We start from the raw sequence: 21,627 nt of genomic DNA, 5'->3' as shown, positions 1-21,627 counted from the left end.
CCATATCTTGAGAAGGCCCCTGTGATTACCTCCCCACTACAGGATGCAGTGCATGGCCACTAGCATTGCTGCATCAAGCCTGGAAAGCTGGATAGGACTGGACCCTCAGTTCTTAGTGGTTTTCAAAAACTTATGGTCAAGTCCTATTTATCCCAACTGGCCAATGATGCCTTTTGCTCTGTGTGTGTTTTTGATATTTGTCACTATTGCTATGATATATGATGATGATCTAGGTTTTGATTACTGATTTTAGGATTTGTTGTAAGCCATCCTGATGGCCCAGAGGGTGGGTGGAAGAGTGGGGCAGAATTTTTTAAAATCAATAAATAAGATTTGGAAAATCCTGATCAACATCACTAGAATCCCTGCAATAGTCACAACATGAGCCAGTGTCAACAAATAGAACTAATTAAAAATTAGCAACAGTAACAACTTCAATAAACGCTGCTGGTGCTGACATTCACTTGGTTAAGGGTGAATGTTGAACAGAGCAGACTGTGCCATTTTTAAAATCCTTCTTATTTTGATCTGTCAGTTCAGCACCTTTCTCCAATTCAGCGTCTGATGTGAAACTTGTAAAAATGAGTGAATTGTAGAGAAGTGCAGGTTTGACAGGCAACTCCTACTCAACAGCTTCCTTGCGATTTCACAAAAGCCTGAAAAAGGTAGTCTGCTAGATGACATCTCCATAGTAACCATGCACAATTGTACTTTATCTAAGCAAGAGTTAGCCAAACCTCATGACGGTGTGCAGAGAGGGAAAGGACACAGGTCTGACTACTGGAATCAAGATCTCCATTCAGAACGTGTAATTCCAAATGGAGAGGTCCTGAGACCGATTCTGCTTAGAAGTCAACCAGCTTTGCAATGTTAACTGATACAGAAAGTACAGCGATTAAAACCTCAAAATATACTCTGTTCAGTATTTTGCATGCTTGGTTGAGCAAGCTACAGGCAAGAGGGCATAAGGAGGGCAACACGGCTATGTCAGGGAATTGATATCACCTGTTTAAGAGAACTTTTATTACCAGGAAAGGGTTATAAATTTGGTAGAGAGGTTTTCATCTACAAGAAGATTCCAGAGGAGACAAGAGCATCTCACAATAAAACCATTACTATACAGTGATTGTCACTAGATTATATTGCTTTAAAATAGAATTGGATACACTGATGAATTATCAGAATTATTAGACCTAACAGCTGAAATGAAAATACACTGTCTCCATGTTCCGAAGCAGTGTATTTCTGAGTACCAGAAGAGGGAAAGAGGGGGATAGCTAAGGGTCATAACCATACCACTCTGTTTGCAGGCTATCAGAGGCATCTAGCAGCCCACTGTTGGATCTAGTCCAACATTCCATTTCCTAGAAGGCAACTCTTCTTACATTAACTGGGCTATTCTGACATTTAGAATACAAACCGACAAGATGAATGTCTGCAAAAGATTGACATCTACACCGACTGCTGATGAACAACTATAAATTTGCCTTATGGGGGGACCACCCCCTTGCAGTCCAAGGCATTCTGGATAATTAAAAAAGATGTTTCTGTGCACTGACCACTAGTAATCAACCTCAGAAGACCCAGATGGCAACCATCCAGCACAGACAAGAAGAGGACAGTCAACATTTTTGTGGGCTTCCAGCATCCAGCAATTCAAGCTTCATTACACGTACAGTATGAGTATTGTATATCTGGTCTGCATTAGGAACTGAATGCAGTCATCTCTGTCTTCCCTTTATATGCCTTTCAAAAGGGAAAACTTTTTGCCAGCAACAAATGAAACCTTGCCAAACCCACAGGCACCAGGATCTTTGTCACAATTCTCAAGGCTTCATTCCAAATGTGCTTTCCTTTCTTTGGAAAAAAAAAGGAGGCTGTTAACATCATTGTCTCTATATCCCACAGGGTGAAATCCAAGGCAGAAACCAGAAAAAGGAACCTTTGGGCCACTTCCTTCACTTCCTCCCTGACATGAGCAAGGGGGAAGAGATGCCCAATGCCCTCGGCTAAATTTCACCCTTCAGATCCCAGCTCTGTGCTTTTCCATCTGTCTAAATGTCTTGTCTTTATTCCCTATAAAATACTCCTAAAAAGCAAAGCTACCAAGACCAGACAAGCAACTGAGCTGATTTCCACCATTAATTGTTTGAATAAATCATAATGCCTTGGCAAATTAAGAGTTCTCTTATAGCTATTTTAATAAACTGTTATACATTATGTGAGCAGCACTGTCTACTCCCTACTCCAGTGGTTCTCAAGTTTTTAACACTGGGACTCACTTTTTAAGAATGAGAATCTGTCAGGACCCACCATAAGTAATGTCATGACCGGACGCAGGAAAACTTTTAACAATCCTAGGCTGCAATCCTACCCGCACTTACCCAGGAGTAAGTCCCATTTACTATCATTGTTAAAAGCATATCCATAGTAACCTGTTAAAAGTATAGATCTGTAACATTTCCCCAAATGCAGTCACATATATTAGACTTGATGCTACCATGATATTAAAAAATATAAACTGAAATGAATGGGGACTCACCTGGAACTGGCTCGCAACCCTCCAAGTGGGTCCCAACCCACAGTTTGAAAAACACTGCCCTACCCTGAAGGAGAAGAAATGAACCTCTTCTCCAATCATGCTGACACACCTTCCCAATAAGCGAGGGAGCGGCCTTATGCAGTCCAACTCAATAGGTCACCTAGGTCATAATGTAGCCAGAAAGGAGCAGCAGTCCAGCATCTCAGAACTCTTTCCCTAGTTTTGCTACTCAAGATCCTTTAATTGGAGGCCAGGAAGGGAACCCAGGAACTTCTTTATGCAGAATGCACATTCTACCACTAAGCCAAAGCTCCTCTGAAGATATTGCTACACATCATCATCCAGCTTCCTGTAAAGATTTGGCTACACATCATATAGGAGGCAACTGGCTGTGACTGTTCAGTTTAACTGGGGCCAAGCAATTAACTCTCAAACTGCAGATCTCTCTACTCCTGAAGAAGAAAAACAAAACTATAGCTAGCAGTAAGGCAAGAAAGGACTCCTTTGCTCAAGGAAAGATGTGATGGCTATTTTGATTCCCCAGGGCTCTTTCACTCCCTCACTAGGGACAGGAAAATGTCAGCAGTGAGTCCAAGGACTTCCAAGCCCATGGAGACAAATGCATGAGATGTTTCATAGGAACATGTACACTAGCAATGCCCCTCCAATGACCCCCACACACAATTGCCCTACCCCATCTTCCCCATGTTCAGTGTTTGTCTGTAGCAACACTCTGAAACATGCCAGGATAGCACTCAGACAGGATCTCTCCCCTGATCCAGCATTTCCCACTGGCAACAAACACTGATTATGGGGAGGGTTGGAGACAGAAGTTATGTGTATTTGTCATTGGAACAGGCAGGGTGGTGCACATATTCCTGTAAGCACCTCATGTGGTCATCCACAGAAGACGAATGCCTGAACTGAGCTAGTAGCTAGACCGGCAATTTTCAACCAGTGTACCACAGCACATTGGTGCACCACAAATGGTCAAAAGAAGTGCTACGGGGATTTGGGGGAAGGTCATTTAATAGTATGGCCATTGGGAGATGAGAGCCTCCCATCAGCAGCATGGTGTGCCTCCTCAATTGTCAAAAAACCGATGGTGTGCCTCGACAATTTTAGCTACTTGTCAATGTGCAGTGAAATGAAAAAAGCTGAAAACTGCTGAGCTAGACTCACACACAGATCCCAATTTCTGTAGACCTTTCTTGTCATATAGAACTGTCCATATAAATCAATGGAGAACCTAAGATTTTATAATAGGTGCTATTGGGGAGCAGCAGGTCTCCCCCAGGAAAAAAAGGCAGCAGCAAAGACAGAAGTACACACTTCGCCTAGCTCAGGTCTCAACCTAGGGCATTTTTTAAATATTTCAAAACACAGCACGTAAGTCAATGGAGCACATGGGCCTCTAGATATATGAGTTGAGCACAGTATGTGGACTGGCAGGGGGTCTGAAAGCGGTATCCAAGGAGTTATTTTAGCTGGGGAACCCAAAGTATCCTCAGTCCCACTTCTGACCTGCAATATTCACAGTGGACTATATTGCAGGGCTATCAAAAGCCACAGCTCACCCCAAGCACGCACTGGGCATATGGAAATAATAGACTGTTTTGGCATTTGCAGGTAGTTTTTAAAATATTTAAACACTCAAAAATGTGTTTTTTTTCAAGTGAAATAAGACCCAGATTAGAAAGATCATGAGTTCTCCTCTTTGCTTTCATGGGGGAAGGGATACCACATGGCTACCCAAAGGCAGCTTCACAAAAAAAAACTGGACTTCTGCATTGATGTCGAAGGATAGCTCTTACTGCCACTGAGGGAAGTTGTTTTCAGTGTGAACGCTGAAATTTCCTATTTGGACAAGGAGATGAGTTACTCTAATATTTCATAATCTTCATGAGTGAGCAGGCACTTCAAGCCCTCCAGCCTTCTCTGCCTGTTTGAACAATTGTGGGAGGGAAACTTATCAGATTCTGGGCACTGAGAGCCTGTTGTTTTCCACATAACATGCAGTCAGGCTCTCAGCCTCCATCACTTACCTCTCCAGTAACAAGATATTTTCCATCAGGAGAAAAAGCAAGAGCTGTAATAGTCTTTCTGCATAAGAGGGAAAAAGCATATTGTAACACGACATCAGCACTGGATGAAGCCCTGGAATTTTCAGCCCAAAACTAAGTCGGGAGTGGGTCTGGACAGTTGTGTAAAAGCAAAGTCATGCCAAACTAGGTGGGCTTATTGCTGTGTTTTCCCATTTTGGGTGTTGTGACCCCCCAGGGCAACTGGAAATCCTGAATTCCCCCTTAAGGGGGTGGCTACTGGTGGTGACAGTGGGACTGTGGCAAAGGCAATTCTGGGTTTGAGCCGCCACTGCTGGTAAGTCCAAAACCTTCCTTTTTTTTTTACTGCGGCAGCGCAAACCCAGAAGTTGCCAAGTTGTACACACACACACACACACACACACACACACACCACCCCAGAACAGCCCTAAGCACTTTGTTCCCAACCTATTAGTAAAGGCTGGGAACAACTGTCTTAATGTCATCCCTGTACCATCTACTACCCTATAGAAAAAGGTTCCATGAATGACAGAGTATGCTAACATGTCTAATTGTTGGAAAGATATAGCTTGAACAAAATAGTGGTTCTTCAATTTTTTGAATCTCAGAGGTTTGGCTGGAGGCATGGGTGTACAAAATAAAAAACTAAATGAAATCAGTGTGGAATACACCGTACACACCCAATGACAACCCAATACTCTTCCTAGCATGATTTACCAATTAAGATTTGTTTGGGTAGTTGTTCTGATTAGGAATCTTGCCCACAGGAAAGAGAACTTTTAATCAGAAGTTAGAACAGCCCAGTAAGCAACAGCTTCATGTGGACATGCAACAACATATTTTGTAACCATTTATTTGGTTTTCTTTTTAACACTTATGGCTGCCAAAAGGACTTTGAGAGTTGAAGTACACAGTTAAGCTTATAAAGATCAATAGCCCATCCGTGTACGACTCTTGTCCTGCTTGTACTCTTCCAAAACAAATTTTAAATTTAATTTTAAATTTTGATTTTTCAAATTTGGATTTCACCAAATGACCAGAATTTGGAGAATGAGCCCAAATATTGCTCTATCATTAGCTGAATATTAATTTCAAAGTTAGTTCTAACCACCAAACTATTATGAACTTCACTGCATAAATTATCAGTAACTTGGCTACCTCTTTTTAGTTTGCTTGCAATCAGAGATAAATGGTTTTCTTAATGAGAAAGGACATAAGAAGAGCCTTTCTGGATTAGGCTAAGTGCCACCTAGTCCAGTTTCCTTACAGTGTATCTCCCAGTGGCCCACCAAATGCCTCTGGGAGCACACAGACAACAAGATACCTGTATCTTGTTGCCACTGCTTGCTGAAATTAGGGGAAAAAGTCTTTTTTCTTCCAGATAAAGTAAGGCAAGGCACCAGTGTAAAGCTCTGTGTTTCACTCACCGTGAGCTATTCAGAATATGATGTTGTTTATTCTTTCTGGGGTTGAACAGCACAACGACACACCTACAAGAAAACAAGAATTGTAAAAATGGGCAGATGTATAAAACAGACTTGCAAACACGATCATTAGACGTCATATTATCTCATTCTTAAATTGCCTAGAGTTGGCTTCCCAGGTCTTTCAAAAGAAAAGTCTTCAGAACCACATGACACATACGGAAACTTCATTTAACTAGCCCTTTTCAGACATGAGGATATCTGGGAAGGACCAACAATGGGAGGCAAAAAGATGCCTACGGGCACAATCCTAACCAGGTCTACTCAGAAGTAAATCCTATTATGTTCAGTTGGGCTTACTCTCAGGAAAGTGTGGTTAGGATTGCAGCCTTAGTGAATTTTCAGTACAGTTTCACTTAGTAGATGATTATGCTACATCTGCTGTTCTAGTGCAGGGGTCTCCAAACTTTTTGGCCAGAGGGCCACATCAAATATCTGGCATGGTGCTGGGGGCCGGGGAAAAAATTTAAATATAAAATTTATATAAATAAATTAGAGATGGAACTTAGATGAGTGAATAAATGAATGAATGGGCTCATTCATTCAACCTCTCTGGCCCTTAGAACACCCTCCAGACACAACCTGAGCATAGTTCCAGTCATGTTCGGCCAAGTGGGCCAGAGGCTTTCAGGGGACAAGAGGCTGGCTGCAGGCTGGATAGAAGCTCGCCGTGGGCCGCATCTGGCCCCTAGGCCAGGGTTTGGAGACCCCTGTTCTAGTGTATCAGTCTTTCCACATCATGTTTGTTACACAATAGAATATTGAGTTATGAACTCAGACTTCTGTCTGTCCATCTGTCATGTGTAAGATTTCAAGCAAACATCTAACAACTAGTAACAAGGATGGGATTAAAAAAACCTGAGTGATACAGAAATGTAAGTACCTTGAAGCTGTGCGAGATGGCAGGCCATGCTGGACAGACACAAGCCTTTGACAGTGCTGTGGAAGACTGGCCTCATGTAGTTAAAGTTAAAGTCAAAGAGAATCATTGAGAAAAACGTGAAGTAGCACTTTTGGGTATTATGGGATGTAAGTCTTATAGTCTTATGAGATCTATAGTCCCATGTGACTGTCAAGAAAGGCCAATAGCAACTGCTTTCAGATCTCTGTCAGATACAGCAGAATGTAACTATGCACATATAACACAAGGAGGCTTTAATAAAGAAATTCAGCAAGAATCTGTATGCAAGAAAATTCAACCTCATCACAGATTACCAGCTCCTAATTTCCAAATGCCATTTGTTTAGTCCCCTTCAATCACAGGCTAACACTGTCTGGCCCACTTGTAGATGATGAGGTGCACCACATTCCCTCATAGATGCTAAGTTGTTGATTGATGACATGCATTTGCAAATCTGATTTTAACAAATCCAAACATGAACCCTCATTAGGCTTCAAAGGGATCTCCCTTAAGATCCAACCTTCCCGTCACCTCAGCCCAACTTTAGATTCAAAGGTCATTTAACTGAGGGCAAGCTTGCAAGGTTGATGCCATGATATACTGTACACTAGAAGTCTGATCCGATTTCTACACAAGCTGCTTATAGGAGCCGTTACTGGCTTCTCAATACACTTTCAGGCACTTGCTCTGAAGGTGCAAGACGGCCCACCAATAAGCTGACAATCTCTCTGCTGAAAGACAGCTACCTAATGGTAGCACACAACCATGAAACACAGCATTTAAAAACTGCCACTGCTCTCCAGTATCACAACTACAGGAACGTTTTCTACTTTCTTTCAGAAAGCAGGTGTGAGATCTTAAAGATCAAGAGTATGTTGCTGGTGCTAAGCATTACCAGAGATCACCTGAAAATAAAAGCGGCTTTCCAAAATAAAAAGTAGGGATTCACCACAGCAGCACAGCAATTCCTGGAAGCTCTTACAGTGGAAAGGAGGGGAGGGGGTCTCAGCACTCTTTGTTAAGGAATTTTCCAGATTAGCTACCATGGACATAAAACAGGAGTAGATGTGGGTTTTTTCCCTTACGGGGTGAATCCTGCATCCCCCACCTCTGAGAGAGAGAGAGAGAGAGACACACTCAAATGTATTAAGCACTTTATTTCATTTTTCAAGCACTTTCATGGTCATCTGCTAAAAGGTATATTTATTAAATTATTTATTTATTAAACCTTTAGAAGGCATAAAATTTATGCGATTAAATATTTATGCTTTGTATTAGATGCTTTACTTATATAATATATATCATAAATGCAATACATTTATTACATATTACATACATGTACGCCCTACAGGTAGACCACAGCTGCGATACAAGGACATCTGCAAGAGGGATCTGAAGGCCTTAGGGATGGACCTCAACAAGTGGGAAACCCTGGCCTCTGAGCGGCCCGCTTGGAGGCAGGCTGTGCAGCATGGCCTTTCCCAGTTTGAAGAGACACTTTGCCAACAGTCTGAGGCTAAGAGGCAAAGAAGGAAGGCCCATAGCCAGGGAGACAGACCAGGGACAGACTGCACTTGCTCCCGGTGTGGAAGGGATTGTCACTCCCGGATTGGCCTTTTCAGCCACACTAGACGCTGTGCCAGAACCACCTTTCAGAGCGCGATACCATAGTCTTTCGAGACTGAAGGTTGCCAATACAAATTACATATTATTTTAATTCTTTCAGATTTTAAAATATGCTTTGAGAACAGGCGGCCTTGTAGTTGACCCAAGGGTCAACTTAATTAGTGCTATTCAAATCTATACTCTGCTGCAAGCCAGGAAAATTGGTTTTCCTTGTAAAGTGGAAGGGAAAAGATGTCAGGCTTGCATGAAACACGATGAGCGAACTTCCAGAGCAGGCTCATAGCTGAAGTTATGTGTATCTGCACACATCCTATCACCCTGAATTATGGCAGGAACAGACTGCTGGGTTATATAGCAGCCTTTGTAATGGCCACCCCTTCACAGAACACACTGCTAAGAGGGTAAGGGTAGACTACTTTGCCACATAAGCGTCCCTTAATAAGCAGCTCTGTTTAGCAGGGAAAAGAAAAGGTTGCACTTTCTCATCAATTAAAACTAAATTTAGAAAAGGAATAGCAAGGAATGTCACAATCACAATCATGCAGTATATGAGTCATTCAAACATCACTTCCTCTGCAACATCCAGTTCCTCCTTTTCCAAAACACTTTGGTCTTCTAGAACCAGGGCTCCCCAAACTCTGGCTGGATGCAGGGTTTGGATAAAGCCCTCCCCCCCCCTGTGAGTGGTGCTTGCTGTTCTGCCCAGATCAGATTAAAAGAAATGCAGTGCTACGGCAGAAAGGTAAGCTCTACTTGGAACAGGAGAGGATTTTCAGGCACAGCGGTTTCCAGTTTGAAGACCTAAACCTTAGTCCTACCTCACAGTCACCCATCCACCCCCTTAGTCCAATTTTCCCATTTCAGTTCATCACTTTTTCATTCCACAAAACCCTCTCTCCTTCTTCAGAATCTCCCGACTACAGTCTAACCAACACAGATTACTCTTATCCACATTTACCCACATTCTGCTCATTTTTTTTTTTTGTGCAGGCAGAACATCCTGCACAAAAGAACAGGTGAAATTTCCCCACTGTATTTTTTAAATATCTTTGTTGTATTTCACAGGATTCTCAGTGGCTAAGAGAACAGAACTGCAGACAGTGTGTAAGGTTTGGGTTCTAACACAGTCTGAAGAAAGTCTAGAAGTCCTCGTTCTAGACTTCAAAGGGCAGGCAAAAGTTTCACAGGTGCAGCTTCTATCATCACTGTGTTCACTGCAGTGACGGAGCACTTGGCATCTATCAAATGTTGTTTTCAACCCTGTCTCAGGTGAGATACGGCAACCCTAGTCAGATCTCCTTCCACACAGAAAGAAAGTTAGCATGGATATTAAACATGTTATTCAGCATCTCAGGCATCTACTCACATACAAACATGTTCTACTGCACTTCTATCCCACTATACTACTGAAGGACTAAGGGTAATAAGGCTTCTTCAAATGCCTGAAGTTTCTGGAGCGTTTCTTGCCTTCCAGATAATAAATTCCAATTGGGGAGGGGGGAGAATTCCAGTTTCCCAAATATATCTGCACAAGGGTGCCAAAATGCCTTCCTTCTTTTGGCTTAAAAGCTTCCCTATACTGAGCATTCCATTTTTTGCAAGTGTCAAAATTCATGAGCTGCAGTCTGATGAGTGCTTGAGAGGCTACAGAGATAGACATCACAAGGCTGAATCGTGTTTCCTAGTGAAACCAAGGAAACAAGCCATAGTAATTATATGAATTGTGAAGATTTCTGGAGTGAGTGGAAGAGGACTGGAGTGTCACTATGTAAGAATTAGGGCCTTGGCAGCTCCTATTTTCAATCCCTGAAAAAGAAGATTGACAGAAAGGCAAGGCCACCAAGAGTGCACGGTCAAAGACGGAGTAAACAAATGCTTCAAACTTTAGAAAAGTAAGATACAACATGATTACCAAACCAGAGCACAGGTATAATAAAGACAAATCACTTTTAAAAAAAAATGCTTCTAGGCCTGCTGCCTGTCAATTAAATGGAGATTATACCAATTTAAACATATGCAGACAAGTCTCTGCAATATGATTCCAGGGAAATTAAAAAGCAAGAAGGGGTAGAAAGCAGCACAACAGCAAACATAGTATGTTTTGAATGAGCAAGACACAAATGGGAACATTTCCCTCCTACACCTTGGAGAACTGGTGAGAGAGAGATCAAAGGATAGGTCTGTTAGTTCTTTGACCAGTTGTGTGAACATGTTTATGTGAAGACAACTGACTGCTATTCAGAACAAGCTCTTCTTCTGAAGAACACACTGTATCAAGAAAATTACTCCCTGGGTGCCTGTTACCCATCCAGAGAAACTTAGGTTAACCTAACATCCCAATGTAGGAGAAAATACATGCTGATTCCAAGTCTATCCATATAACTAGATAAGTATTTCTCAACCATTCTTATGGGTACCATTAGTGGTACTTGAGGTGGTGTCTGGTGGAACTCGCTGGCCCCTTGGACACCTTCTGCCCAGCAGCGAGACCAGGAATGTGACACAACAAACAGTGGTAGGAGGCTTGGCTCAGTGGGCAGAGCTCCAAAGCATGCACTCAAAAAAGCCCTCCTGTCCATCCTGAACCTCTTACTGATGTTTGTTGCACTGCATCTGGCCTCCCAACCCAGAAGTAACCGGCAATTATTTCATTGCCAGTTATCTTTGGTGGTACTTCAAACAGAGCACGATACCATAGTCTTTCGAGACTGAAGGTTGCCAACAACATGTACTTAAAACAGGTGAATCATGAAAAGGTACAGCAGAAGACAAACATTGAGCAATACTGAATTAGATGAATGAAAATACTTCAGATGTGACCGGGCTGATTGAGCACTAGTGTTTTATTCTCGGGTTATGATTGCTTTGAAATCTATTGATAAGTAATCAAAGTTTGAAAAATAGCCCCCAACTATTTTCAATGACTGACTGAGAAAGCACATACAGGTTGGATCTTTTCATCTGTGGATTTTTCATCCACAGATTTGACTCAATACAGGTTCCCCAACCTGTAACCTCCAGTCACATCCAGAGGTTAAAGGTTGGCCTACCCCACAGATCCTGTTATCCCTGCATTTTGGCATGTGTAGTGGTTCCGGGAATGGAAACCCCACAGATGCTGAGGTCAGACTGTATTTTGTATACAGGAATTATGCAGGGGATGGACAGAGTGGATAGGGAGATGCTCTTTACACTCTCACATAACACCAGAACCAGGGGACATCCACTAAAATTGAGTATTGGGAGAGTTAGGACAGACAAGAGAAAATATTTCTTTACTCAGCGTGTGGTTGGTCTGCGGAACTCCTTGCCACAGGATGTGGTGACGGCATCTGGCCTGGACACCTTTAAAAGGGAATTGGACAAGTTTCTGGAGGAAAAATCCATTACGGGGTACAAGCCATGATGTGTATGCGCAACCTCCTGATTTTAGAAATGGGCTATGTCAGAAGGCCAGATGCAAGGGAGGGCACCAGGATTAGGTCTCTTGTTATCTGGTGTGCTCCCTGGGGCATTTGGTGGGCCGCTGTGAGATATAGGAAGCTGGACTAGATGGGCCCATGGCCTGATCCAGTGGGGCTGTTCTTATGTTCTTACAGGAGGTCCCTGGTTTAAATACTTGGCATCTCCAGCTATCTCAGCTAGATAAGGCTGAGAAAGGTCACTGGACGAGACCACACTGCTATTATATTAGACAGCATGAGGCTAAGTCGATCATGACAACATGAGGCTAAGTCTGACTTGGGATAAGATAGTTTCATATATTTTATATGAAAAGCACTCAGTCCAATTGCCTGGAGGAGACACAGAACCAGAGGTTGTCACTACAGTAGTCCTTAATCCACCCCATGCACAGCAGCATATCAATCAACACATAACTGGTGATTGTACAATAGGCATCTGTCACAATTCTCTGGAAAGGCTCAAATGTTGAACTGAGATTCTCCCAACACAGTAAAACCTGCAATGTTTTCTCTTTCAGGTCCATATAGGTTAATTAAAATTGGCTCTAATCGCCAACACCCCTTGTAGTGTGAACATGTGCATATTGCACCTCTGTCAGCACTCTTGCACCAACAAACAAGTCAAGTCTCTGCCTGAACACATTCAGAGAGGCAGAACCCACCACATCCCTGGCGATCAGTGCCATTGTTGAACTGTGTTTACTGTTCAGAACTTGTTACTGATATTCAGTTGAAGTTGATATTCAGCTCTCTCCTTAGCACTGTAGGAAAGCTGTTTGCCCAAATTGCACTAAAGAGGCTCCGGGTACTTGCAGAGAGCGTCTATCCAGAATCGCAGTGCAGATTCCGAGCCAACAGGTCCACCACTGATATGATATTCTCCCTTAGGCAGCTGCAGGAGAAATGCAGAGAACAACGACAGCCACTCTTTATAGCCTTCACAGATCTCACAAAGGCTTTCGACCTGGTCAGTAGGGATGGCCTCTTCAAGATTCTCCCCAAGATCAGATGTCCACCCAGTCTCCTCAGCATCATCAGGTCTTTCCACGAGGACATGAAGGGCACTGTAGTATTTGATGGCTCCACATCAGACCCCTTTGACATCCAAAGCGGAGTGGAGCAGGGCTGTGTTCTCGCACCAACCTTGTTTGGGATTTTCTTCGCTGTCCTGCTGAAGCAGGCCTTTGGAACTGCAACAGAAGGCATCTATCTCTGGACCAGATCAGATGGAAAGCTCTTCAACCTCTCCAGACTGAGAGCAAAGTCCAAAGTCCAGCTGAAATGTCTGCGTGACTTCCTCTTTGCCTACAATGCAGCTGTCACCGCCCACTCTGCCAAAGATCTCCAGCAGCTCATGAACTGTTTTAGCAAGGCCTGCCAAGACTTTGAACTGAAAATCTTCCTGAAGAAAACAGGTCATGGTTCAAGATGCGGACTCACCTCCCTGCATTACAATCTCAGCGCATGAACTGGAGGTTGTCCATGACTTTGTGTACCTTGGTTCAATGATCTCCGACACTGTCTCTCTTGATACTGAGCTAAACAAATACATCAATAAAGCAGCTACCACATTTTTCAGACTCACAAAGAGAGTCTGGTCCAACAAGAAGCTGACGGAACATACCAAGATCCAGGTCTACAGAGCTTGTGTCTTGAGTACACTTCTGTATTGCCGCGAGTCATGGACTCTTCGCTCACAACAGGAGAGGAAACTGAACGCTTTCCACATGAGCTGACTCCGATGCATTCTCAGCATCACCTGGCAGGACAAAGTTCCTAACAACACAGTCCTGGAACGTGCTGGAATCCCTAGCATGTATGCACTGCTGAAACAGAGACGCCTGCTTTGGCTTGGTCATGTCGTGAGAATGGGCGATGGCCGGATCCCAAAGGATCTCCTCTATGGAGAACTCATGCAGGGAAAGCACCCTACAGGTAGACCACAGCTGCAATACAAGGACATCTGCAAGAGGGATCTGAAGGCCTTAGCAGTGGATCTCAACAAGTGGGAAACCCTGGCCTCTGAGCAGCCCACTTGGAGGCAGGCTGTGCAGCATGGCCTCTCCCAGTTTGCCCAACACTTGCCCAACAGACTGAGGCAAAGAGGCAAAGAAGGAAGGCCCATAGCCAGGGAGACACACCAGGGACATACATTTGCTCCCAGTGTGGAAGGGATTGTCACTCCCGAATTGGCCTTTTCAGCCACACTAGACACTGTTCCAGAACCACTTTTCAGAGTGCGATACCATAGTCTTCCGAGACTGAAGGATGCCAATGATTTTCAGCTGAAGTCTCCCCTCCTGCAGCTTAAGCTGATTCGATCTAAAGAACAACCCAAACCCCATTCAAACAACTCTCCTTTTTCAGCAATATTTCTGGTTTCTGTGCTTAAGAAACAGCCCTTAGGAAGGCAGGACAGAGCCAGTAAGCTCTCAGAAAACACAGTGGCAACATCCCCACCTTCCAAAGAAGCAAAGAAACTCTCACTTCTTCCAATATGCATCATATTAACTCACCACCACATTTTAAGCACCACAGATAAAATTAAAGAGAGAGGAAAGCAGCTTGTTTCTCCAGAATTAAGAATTATAGTATAGCAGCCAGTGGCAGTCCTGGGGGGGGTCAGGGGGCAAAAGCCCCCGATGCCACTGCTGCCTCTGCCCACCATGCTGTCACTGCCATTCCTGCTTGCTCTCCAGAGCCATTCCAGGGGCAAGCAAAGCCCAGGCTGTGTCCATGGGCAATCCAAAAATCTTCTAAGTCCTCCAGAGAGCCCTTAAACAGTACGTCCGGTTTTCATTGGAAAACCAGAGTTACTGCTTAACAATGCTCTGGATGCCTCAGAAGGCTTTTGGAGCACCTAGGAACACTGCGTGAGACTCTGTAAACTGGGTAAGTATCCCCTAGGGGGTGGTGTGTTGCGGTCCTGTGCCCCGGGGTGGTACAGGGGCCAGGATCACAACTGACAGCAGCACTTCTCATTACTATTATTATAGGAAACAAACAAGAGGGCTACATCAGGGTTTTCTGCAGCAACCTCAAAAAAAATGTAGTCTTAAAGTACGTATGTACACGCAACTTTAAATACCTATGTACATGCCTCTAGAAAACCTGATCGGTCCCAATTTCCAGAGGTACATACCATGGGTGTTTCAAGATACATATACACACACATTTTACTTTTGTTGTGGAAAACACTTGTACAGCCCTATGTTTCCTGCAACAATCTTACCTCCTAGCACTACCCTTATTTGCTTTTCTCCCTAAAGGACCATATGTACAAAGCCCCAAGTGCCTGACATTAGGTCATCATCATTACCTTCTGTGACAGTCTGCAAGAAAAGCCACAAGACCTTGTCAGAAGGTACCCGGCAAGCAGAGCTTAGGGCTCTGTTCTGCTGGAAATGCAAATCTAAAACACATGGAGAATTGCACATGACCTCAGCACAGAGTCAGAACACACTGGAGGGGATGGAAGCACCGAAGAAGCTTGTTAGCCTGACAAATCTGCACAGTGTAATGAATCCTGACTGCCAAAACATTTCACTCCAATAGCTTTTCCCGTCCCAAGCATGCTTCCTCAGCTTCTCCCCAATCTTGAAGCCACCATCTGTTCCAGCAGAACCCACCCAGCAAAACAGTCTTCCAAGTGCACAGCCATCTGTCCTATGGAAAGCACTGAACTGCAGGGGAGCAGGAGCAGAAACACCAGCAAAACATTAGAATTAATAGAGCACAAGAGAAATACGAAACACCTCAGGAGAGGACATAATTATTGCATTAATTCTCTAGTACATGAAATGTATCCACACCCATTAATCCCCAAGCATGGGGCGATGGGAAAGATGCCACTGATAAATACATATCAGCTTATGAAAGTATGTTTTCGCAACAACAGAGAGTGTGTGTGCTTTTTTTTTTAACCCATTTACTGTAGCACCTACGCAGCAGCAAAATAGAAATAGGCGCAAAGCATATATGACAAGGAAATGCAAGAATTACTCAGGAAGTGAGTGTCTGGAAGCCTAAAGGGAAATTAAGTTCATCTCACATATAGCGGCCCATTGCAACTGATTGTATTACAGGAGTATATGAGGTTTATGATGCATTTTTTTAAAATCAATGCTGGTTGTTCCACATTAAAATCAATTAGTTCAACACTGAAGAACAGATATTAGAAAAAATCCTGCTCATCCTTAGTCAAATGCTTTTTTTTTTTAAATGTAAAGTCTTTTGAAAAATATTTGAAAAATTTTGTCAGATTTCTGGTAGAAAGATTTTCACAGCAGGGGAAAAATAGCCATGAACAAGGCCTTGTTCAAATTTGTAGCACAGAGGACACAACTGTGAGATTGTTCTTGGTTGACAATAAGCTCTCTCACATGCACAGAGCAAGGATATGGGGTAAGCTGACATTCAGGCAAACACAACCAATTTGAACCCTTGTTGCAAAGAGTAAAATGCTGCATTGCAAATTATCCTGCATAAATTTTATCTGGCTCAGGCTTGCAGTCTGAGGTTATTGAATAAGAAAAATACTAGAGAAATAATAAATGGAATCCAGTGGGAATGTCTGCACAGATCTCCCTTGAAGAAAATGGGAAGCACTACCAATTCTGCGAAGCAATAAAATCACTTCTAAGAACATAAGAAGAGCTGGCTGGATCAGGCCAAAGGCCCATCTAGTCCAGCTTCCTGAATCTCATAGTGGCCCACCAGATGCTTCAGGGAGCACACAAGACAACAGACACAACCTGTACCCTGGTGCCCTCCCCTAAATCTGGCATTCTGAGGTAGTCTACTTCTAAAATCAGCTTGCACAAACCTATCATGACTTCTAACCCGTGATGGACTTTTCCTCCAGAAATTTGTCCAATCCTCTCTTAAAGGCATCTAGGTGAGATGCCATCACTACTTCCTGTGGCAAGGAGTTCCACAGACTAATTACACGCTGGGTAAAGTAATGTTTTCTTTTGTCTGTCCTAACTCTCCCAACACTCAGTTTTTGCAGGTGTCCCCATGTTCTGGTGCTGTGTGGGAGGGAAAAATGTTGTGTGTTCACTTCTGCAGCACAACAAAACAGGGAACAGCAGTTCAGTTACTTTGGTAATGGAGATACATTCCCACTGTCCTATGCAGAGTGAGGCTCAGCTTGCCTCACTGGCATCAGCTATGTGACACCATGACGTCATATCCATGATATGATCTCTGGTTAGCTGGGATCATGTCATAAAGGAAAAAACAAATAGTCCTATTAAGTTAAAATAAAATTAGCACTGAAGTAGGAGCTGATGGGGAAAGAAAACAACTGTGAACCTGCACAAAAAGCTGAAGGAAGCATTTTGGGGGAGGCTTTTCTGTCCCCACTCTCAAAGGTATATTTTTCACATTGGAAAAAAAAAACACCCACCCCAATTTCTGCACAACAAACACAGTCACTTGTGCACAGTTAACATGCTGCTACCCTTTTATAGTACTAGATGCACTCGCAGCTCTTTTTACTGTTGTTCAGCAAAAAGTATTCATTCATTACAAAAATGAACTGAGATCTGCTCGAGGTTGGAAGCAGATCTCATCAATAACAACAACATCACAAGACAGACAGGTAGTAACTATTAAAACAGGCAATACATTAAGCAATTTAACTGTCTGTGCTTTCCATTCAATTAAATTAAGCCACTTGGGGAATTGTGCAATGCAATAAAACTATCTGCGATACAGACAAGACACTGCCCTCTCTAGACATTTTATTTATTATCACTGACGTATGCATATATTTTAACTCTCACTCACTTACTCAGAGTTCCAAGCCACTATCCAAACAACAACTGGATCAAAATTTAAAGTACATATGGTGGTTTGGGGAAGTGGATCACAGGTTCTGCAGTAGCTGGCATTGCACATAGTGCAGGAAGGCATCCAAGGGTTCTCATTCCTAACACACACAGCCTCTCCTCTGAGGAACATATTCCTCATCAAAAGGAAGAGACCTTCATGCTTTGCCAAGTTCTTATGGTTTTGATGCAAGGTTCTGGCTGGTGCCACTTCACCCCCCCCTTGCATCCTCTTAATCTTACTTTCATCTATTTCTATGCCAAGTGCTGCTATTTTAAAAGGTTCGTATTTATATTGCTTTTACCGTATTAAATCAAATACTATATGCTGTCTTGTGCATTATTTGAATGGAAGTGCAGCATAGAACCCTTATAGATAAGAACCAGAAGGCTCTGCAACAAAATGCTGCATCTTCCCAACCATAATTCCCACCTGGTTCAAGCAGGCCAATTGGTGCTCTGTGAGCTTCATTATTGTTGTCAAAAAGCAGTATATAAATTTTTGTAATAACAATTCCACCCACCCACCCGGATTCTACTTTTAAATTTAGACTTTGTTGTTGTTTTTTAAATGACACCTCGGAATTCTGTAGTTCTAGGGGGTCACTAAGCATGCTCAGTCCATATCAGGTTCTTTTCTTTGAGTATACAAACATAACTACCAGTACTTCTGTGTACCAAGGGAGTCCCAAGCATGAAGGAGCCACTACTCTACCTTATCAGTGGGTAGCTCCTTTTGCACATAAACAAAGAGGCATCCAAACACCTGTATTTGCCATTAGTCTATTATTATGACAGTGATTGACTCTACCCTTGAAATCAATAGGACTTAAAAAAAAAAAGGCTTAATTTTTGGCTACTTTGTACAAATTCAGCTGGCAACAAATACTGTCATTCAAATCCAGAAAAGAAAAAAAAGGATCCTAAGGAGGTACCATTCCTTTTTTCCTGTTTTCTGTGTAATTAGCTGTTCAACAGAGTTTTATGGCAGTGGTCAGGGTATGCATTTCATTGCAAGAGTGTTACCAAACATTAAGATACTGAAAGCAACAATTAAGATCTAATGCATTTTGTTCAGGTTTTTCCTTGAAGGTAAAGGTTGGAGAGCCCTGAAGGCTAATTCACACCATTCACACATGCCTTACCAACACAAGCAATCTTGACTCTCACTTAGGCAAATTTGATGTGCGATCCAGACAATGCATTGTCAGCAACTTTCATATAAGTTTTTTTGCTTTGTGCTTTATTTTCCTTTCAGTCAGACTGTGGGAAAAGGTTGCAACTGGCTCCAATAAGGCAGGGGAGGTGCCTTCCTGACTGACACATGGACCAGTTAATCACCACTGTCCATAGCTGCAAGAAGTGGGGTGGGCGTGAAAAGAGCTGCTTTGTGATCAACACAAGAAACGACCAGTTAGCACATCTGTAGTAAACCAGAAGAATACATTCCCACCTCCTGTTCCAATCTTGATAATTGCTTGCATGTCAGGGATACAGCAAGCATATTCCCACAGTAGAATCACTGTCAAAATTACATCTGTCTTCAGCCTTTGACTGTAGTAGTTGATTTAGGGTCCAAATTCAATCCAACTTTCCAGCACAGATGCAGCCATGGCAACAGGGCGAATAGTGCATCCTGCATTGGGGGGGGGGGGCAGTCATGGAGGCCTCCTCCTTAGGAGTGCACTGTGGCTGCATTGGAAAGTTGGATAGAATTGGGTTCTAAGTTTCTTAAAAATAACCTGTTCTACACACTTACTTTCAGCAAACAAAGTGCACATCAACTTGAAAGGAAAAAAAAACAACTCTCATCAATGCAGGTGATATGTAACAGGTTTCTTCTAAAAATAAAATGCAATGCCTAAAAAGTTCCAGGGGAGGGCACCTTTAGCAGGGGCCCTGCTCTACTTAAGCATGTGGAATTCAGGTTGAACTATATCTCAGACCTGGGCAGGATTTTTCCTCCACTTAATCATATACAAGCTGAAAAACTTGGCTCTAAAGCAATTCATGTTGCTACATCAGACACAGGTTGCTAGGAATAACAACTGTTCCTAAAGATGCCAAATTCTTCTCCTTCCTTGCCCGGAAAAACAAGTCATCACCTGCACTGGTAGGGCAACTGTGACTTTCCTAGGCAACACCATCCCTCTCCTTTTACAAACATTTAGAAAGACCTGAGCATAGCAAAGGATCTGATGTTTCATGGTTTCAAAAGGGATATTGTATTTTAGTTGTTACTTTTCATAAAGAGCAGAGACGGCGCCCATGAATGAACAAATCAAAAAATCTGGCAGCTCTTCCTATCCTGGAGAGCCTGAACCAGTGCTTCTGCTGCCCAGAGCAGAGCATCTCCATCCAGCTACTGTTCAAGTACTCCATTGTACAAAAGCTATGCATACATCCAGATGCTACACTGTTGGCAACCTTCGGTCTCGAAAGACTATGGTATTGCGCTCTGAAAGGTGGTTCTGAAACAGCGTCTAGTGTGGTTGAAAAGGCCAATTCGGGAGTGACAATCCCTTCCACACTGGGAGGAAGTGCAGTCTGTCCCTGGTCTGTCTCCCTGGCCAATTGAGCGAAGACTTATAACCGGTAACTGCTGCTTCCCGTGTTGTGCCAACGCGGTATGGCGAAGTTGGAGTGTCCTCTCCAGTGCACGAAGCCTGGGTAAAGAAGGTATGGAGGATAGGCTGTTACCCATGCAGCAAATCCCCCCTCTCCACGTCGCTGGAATGGTCCAATGGAAAGGCAGAAGCCAATACGGTTGGTTCCAGCGGCGTCGCAGGAGTTGCCAGAGTGTGACTGTGTACAGCCACGAACTGCCTCAGGGGCTCCGGCTCTGGATTTTGCCTCGATTTGATTAAGAAAATCCAGATGCTACAGCATCCTTCCATTTCACCAACTGCCAAGCCTAACAATGAATGATTAAGATATCCATTTTGTTTTAAAATGCGAGATAAATGCAATAATCCTTTTTGCACTATGGCTGATCTTCCCCAGTCAGTACATTTCAGACCCTTCTGCATTTTCTCTGTGCAAGACAGGTGATGGTGTAGACTTGCTCAGGCCCTAAGCTGCTATGCTAGAACAGTATTGAGGGGGACAGTTTCTCAACTCACTGCATAAAATGCAACCGCGTTTACCCTGAAGTAGATTGGAGGGGATTAAGCTGCCTTGTTCTGGGCTGGTTCATCGGTTGATCTAGAGCCCAATATTGTAAACACTCCCTGAAACTCTGTATGGGTTGACATCCACAGTAGGTATCCAACGCCCACACTAAAGAGTAGCTTATTTTGTACAGACCCACCATTGTAAACAGACTTCCTTTCCTTCACCGATGACATTAAGATGAAGCAAAGACAGAAAAAAAACTGCCTCCACTTATTGTCAATAGCTCCATTTTGAGTTGGTAGCCACTACCCCTCTTTGCTGCAGTCCAAATGAGAACACTGACAGTTATGTTGGCTTTTCTTTGGCACAGGGCAAAACCAAAACCAGCTGTGGGAAAAATTATTCCAAGCACTATGTTCAAGTAACAAAATAAAAGGGCCATTATTGCTATCTTTTACAGAAAATGAACCTCTCCTGCAGTGCTATTGGGATATCCCCACACAGAAGGCAGATGAATACAGGGCATTCATACAACAGAAGGCCACATTCCCAGCTATCCAAACCTTCTAAACCACTATTTATATTCTTTCACTCTTGCT

At 43.1% G+C, this 21,627-nt stretch overlaps 1 protein-coding gene across 1 annotated transcript in view; it reads right to left on the bottom strand.

Moving 5' to 3' along the window:
• MAPKBP1 (mitogen-activated protein kinase binding protein 1) overlaps positions 1 to 21,627 on the bottom strand; it is a 127,754-nt gene that overhangs the window by 58,721 nt on the left and 47,406 nt on the right. The window contains exons 4-5 of the mRNA XM_066630881.1: positions 6,033 to 6,095; positions 4,588 to 4,645 (exon numbers count right to left, since the gene is read on the bottom strand). Of these exons, the coding sequence (XP_066486978.1) occupies positions 4,588 to 4,645; positions 6,033 to 6,095 (121 nt within the window). The remainder of the gene's footprint in view (positions 1 to 4,587; positions 4,646 to 6,032; positions 6,096 to 21,627) is intronic.

This window comes from Tiliqua scincoides, chromosome 1 (assembly GCF_035046505.1).
Source record: "Tiliqua scincoides isolate rTilSci1 chromosome 1, rTilSci1.hap2, whole genome shotgun sequence".
NCBI lineage: Eukaryota > Metazoa > Chordata > Lepidosauria > Squamata > Scincidae > Tiliqua > Tiliqua scincoides.
This window is presented reverse-complemented; position numbering and strand designations above follow the sequence as displayed.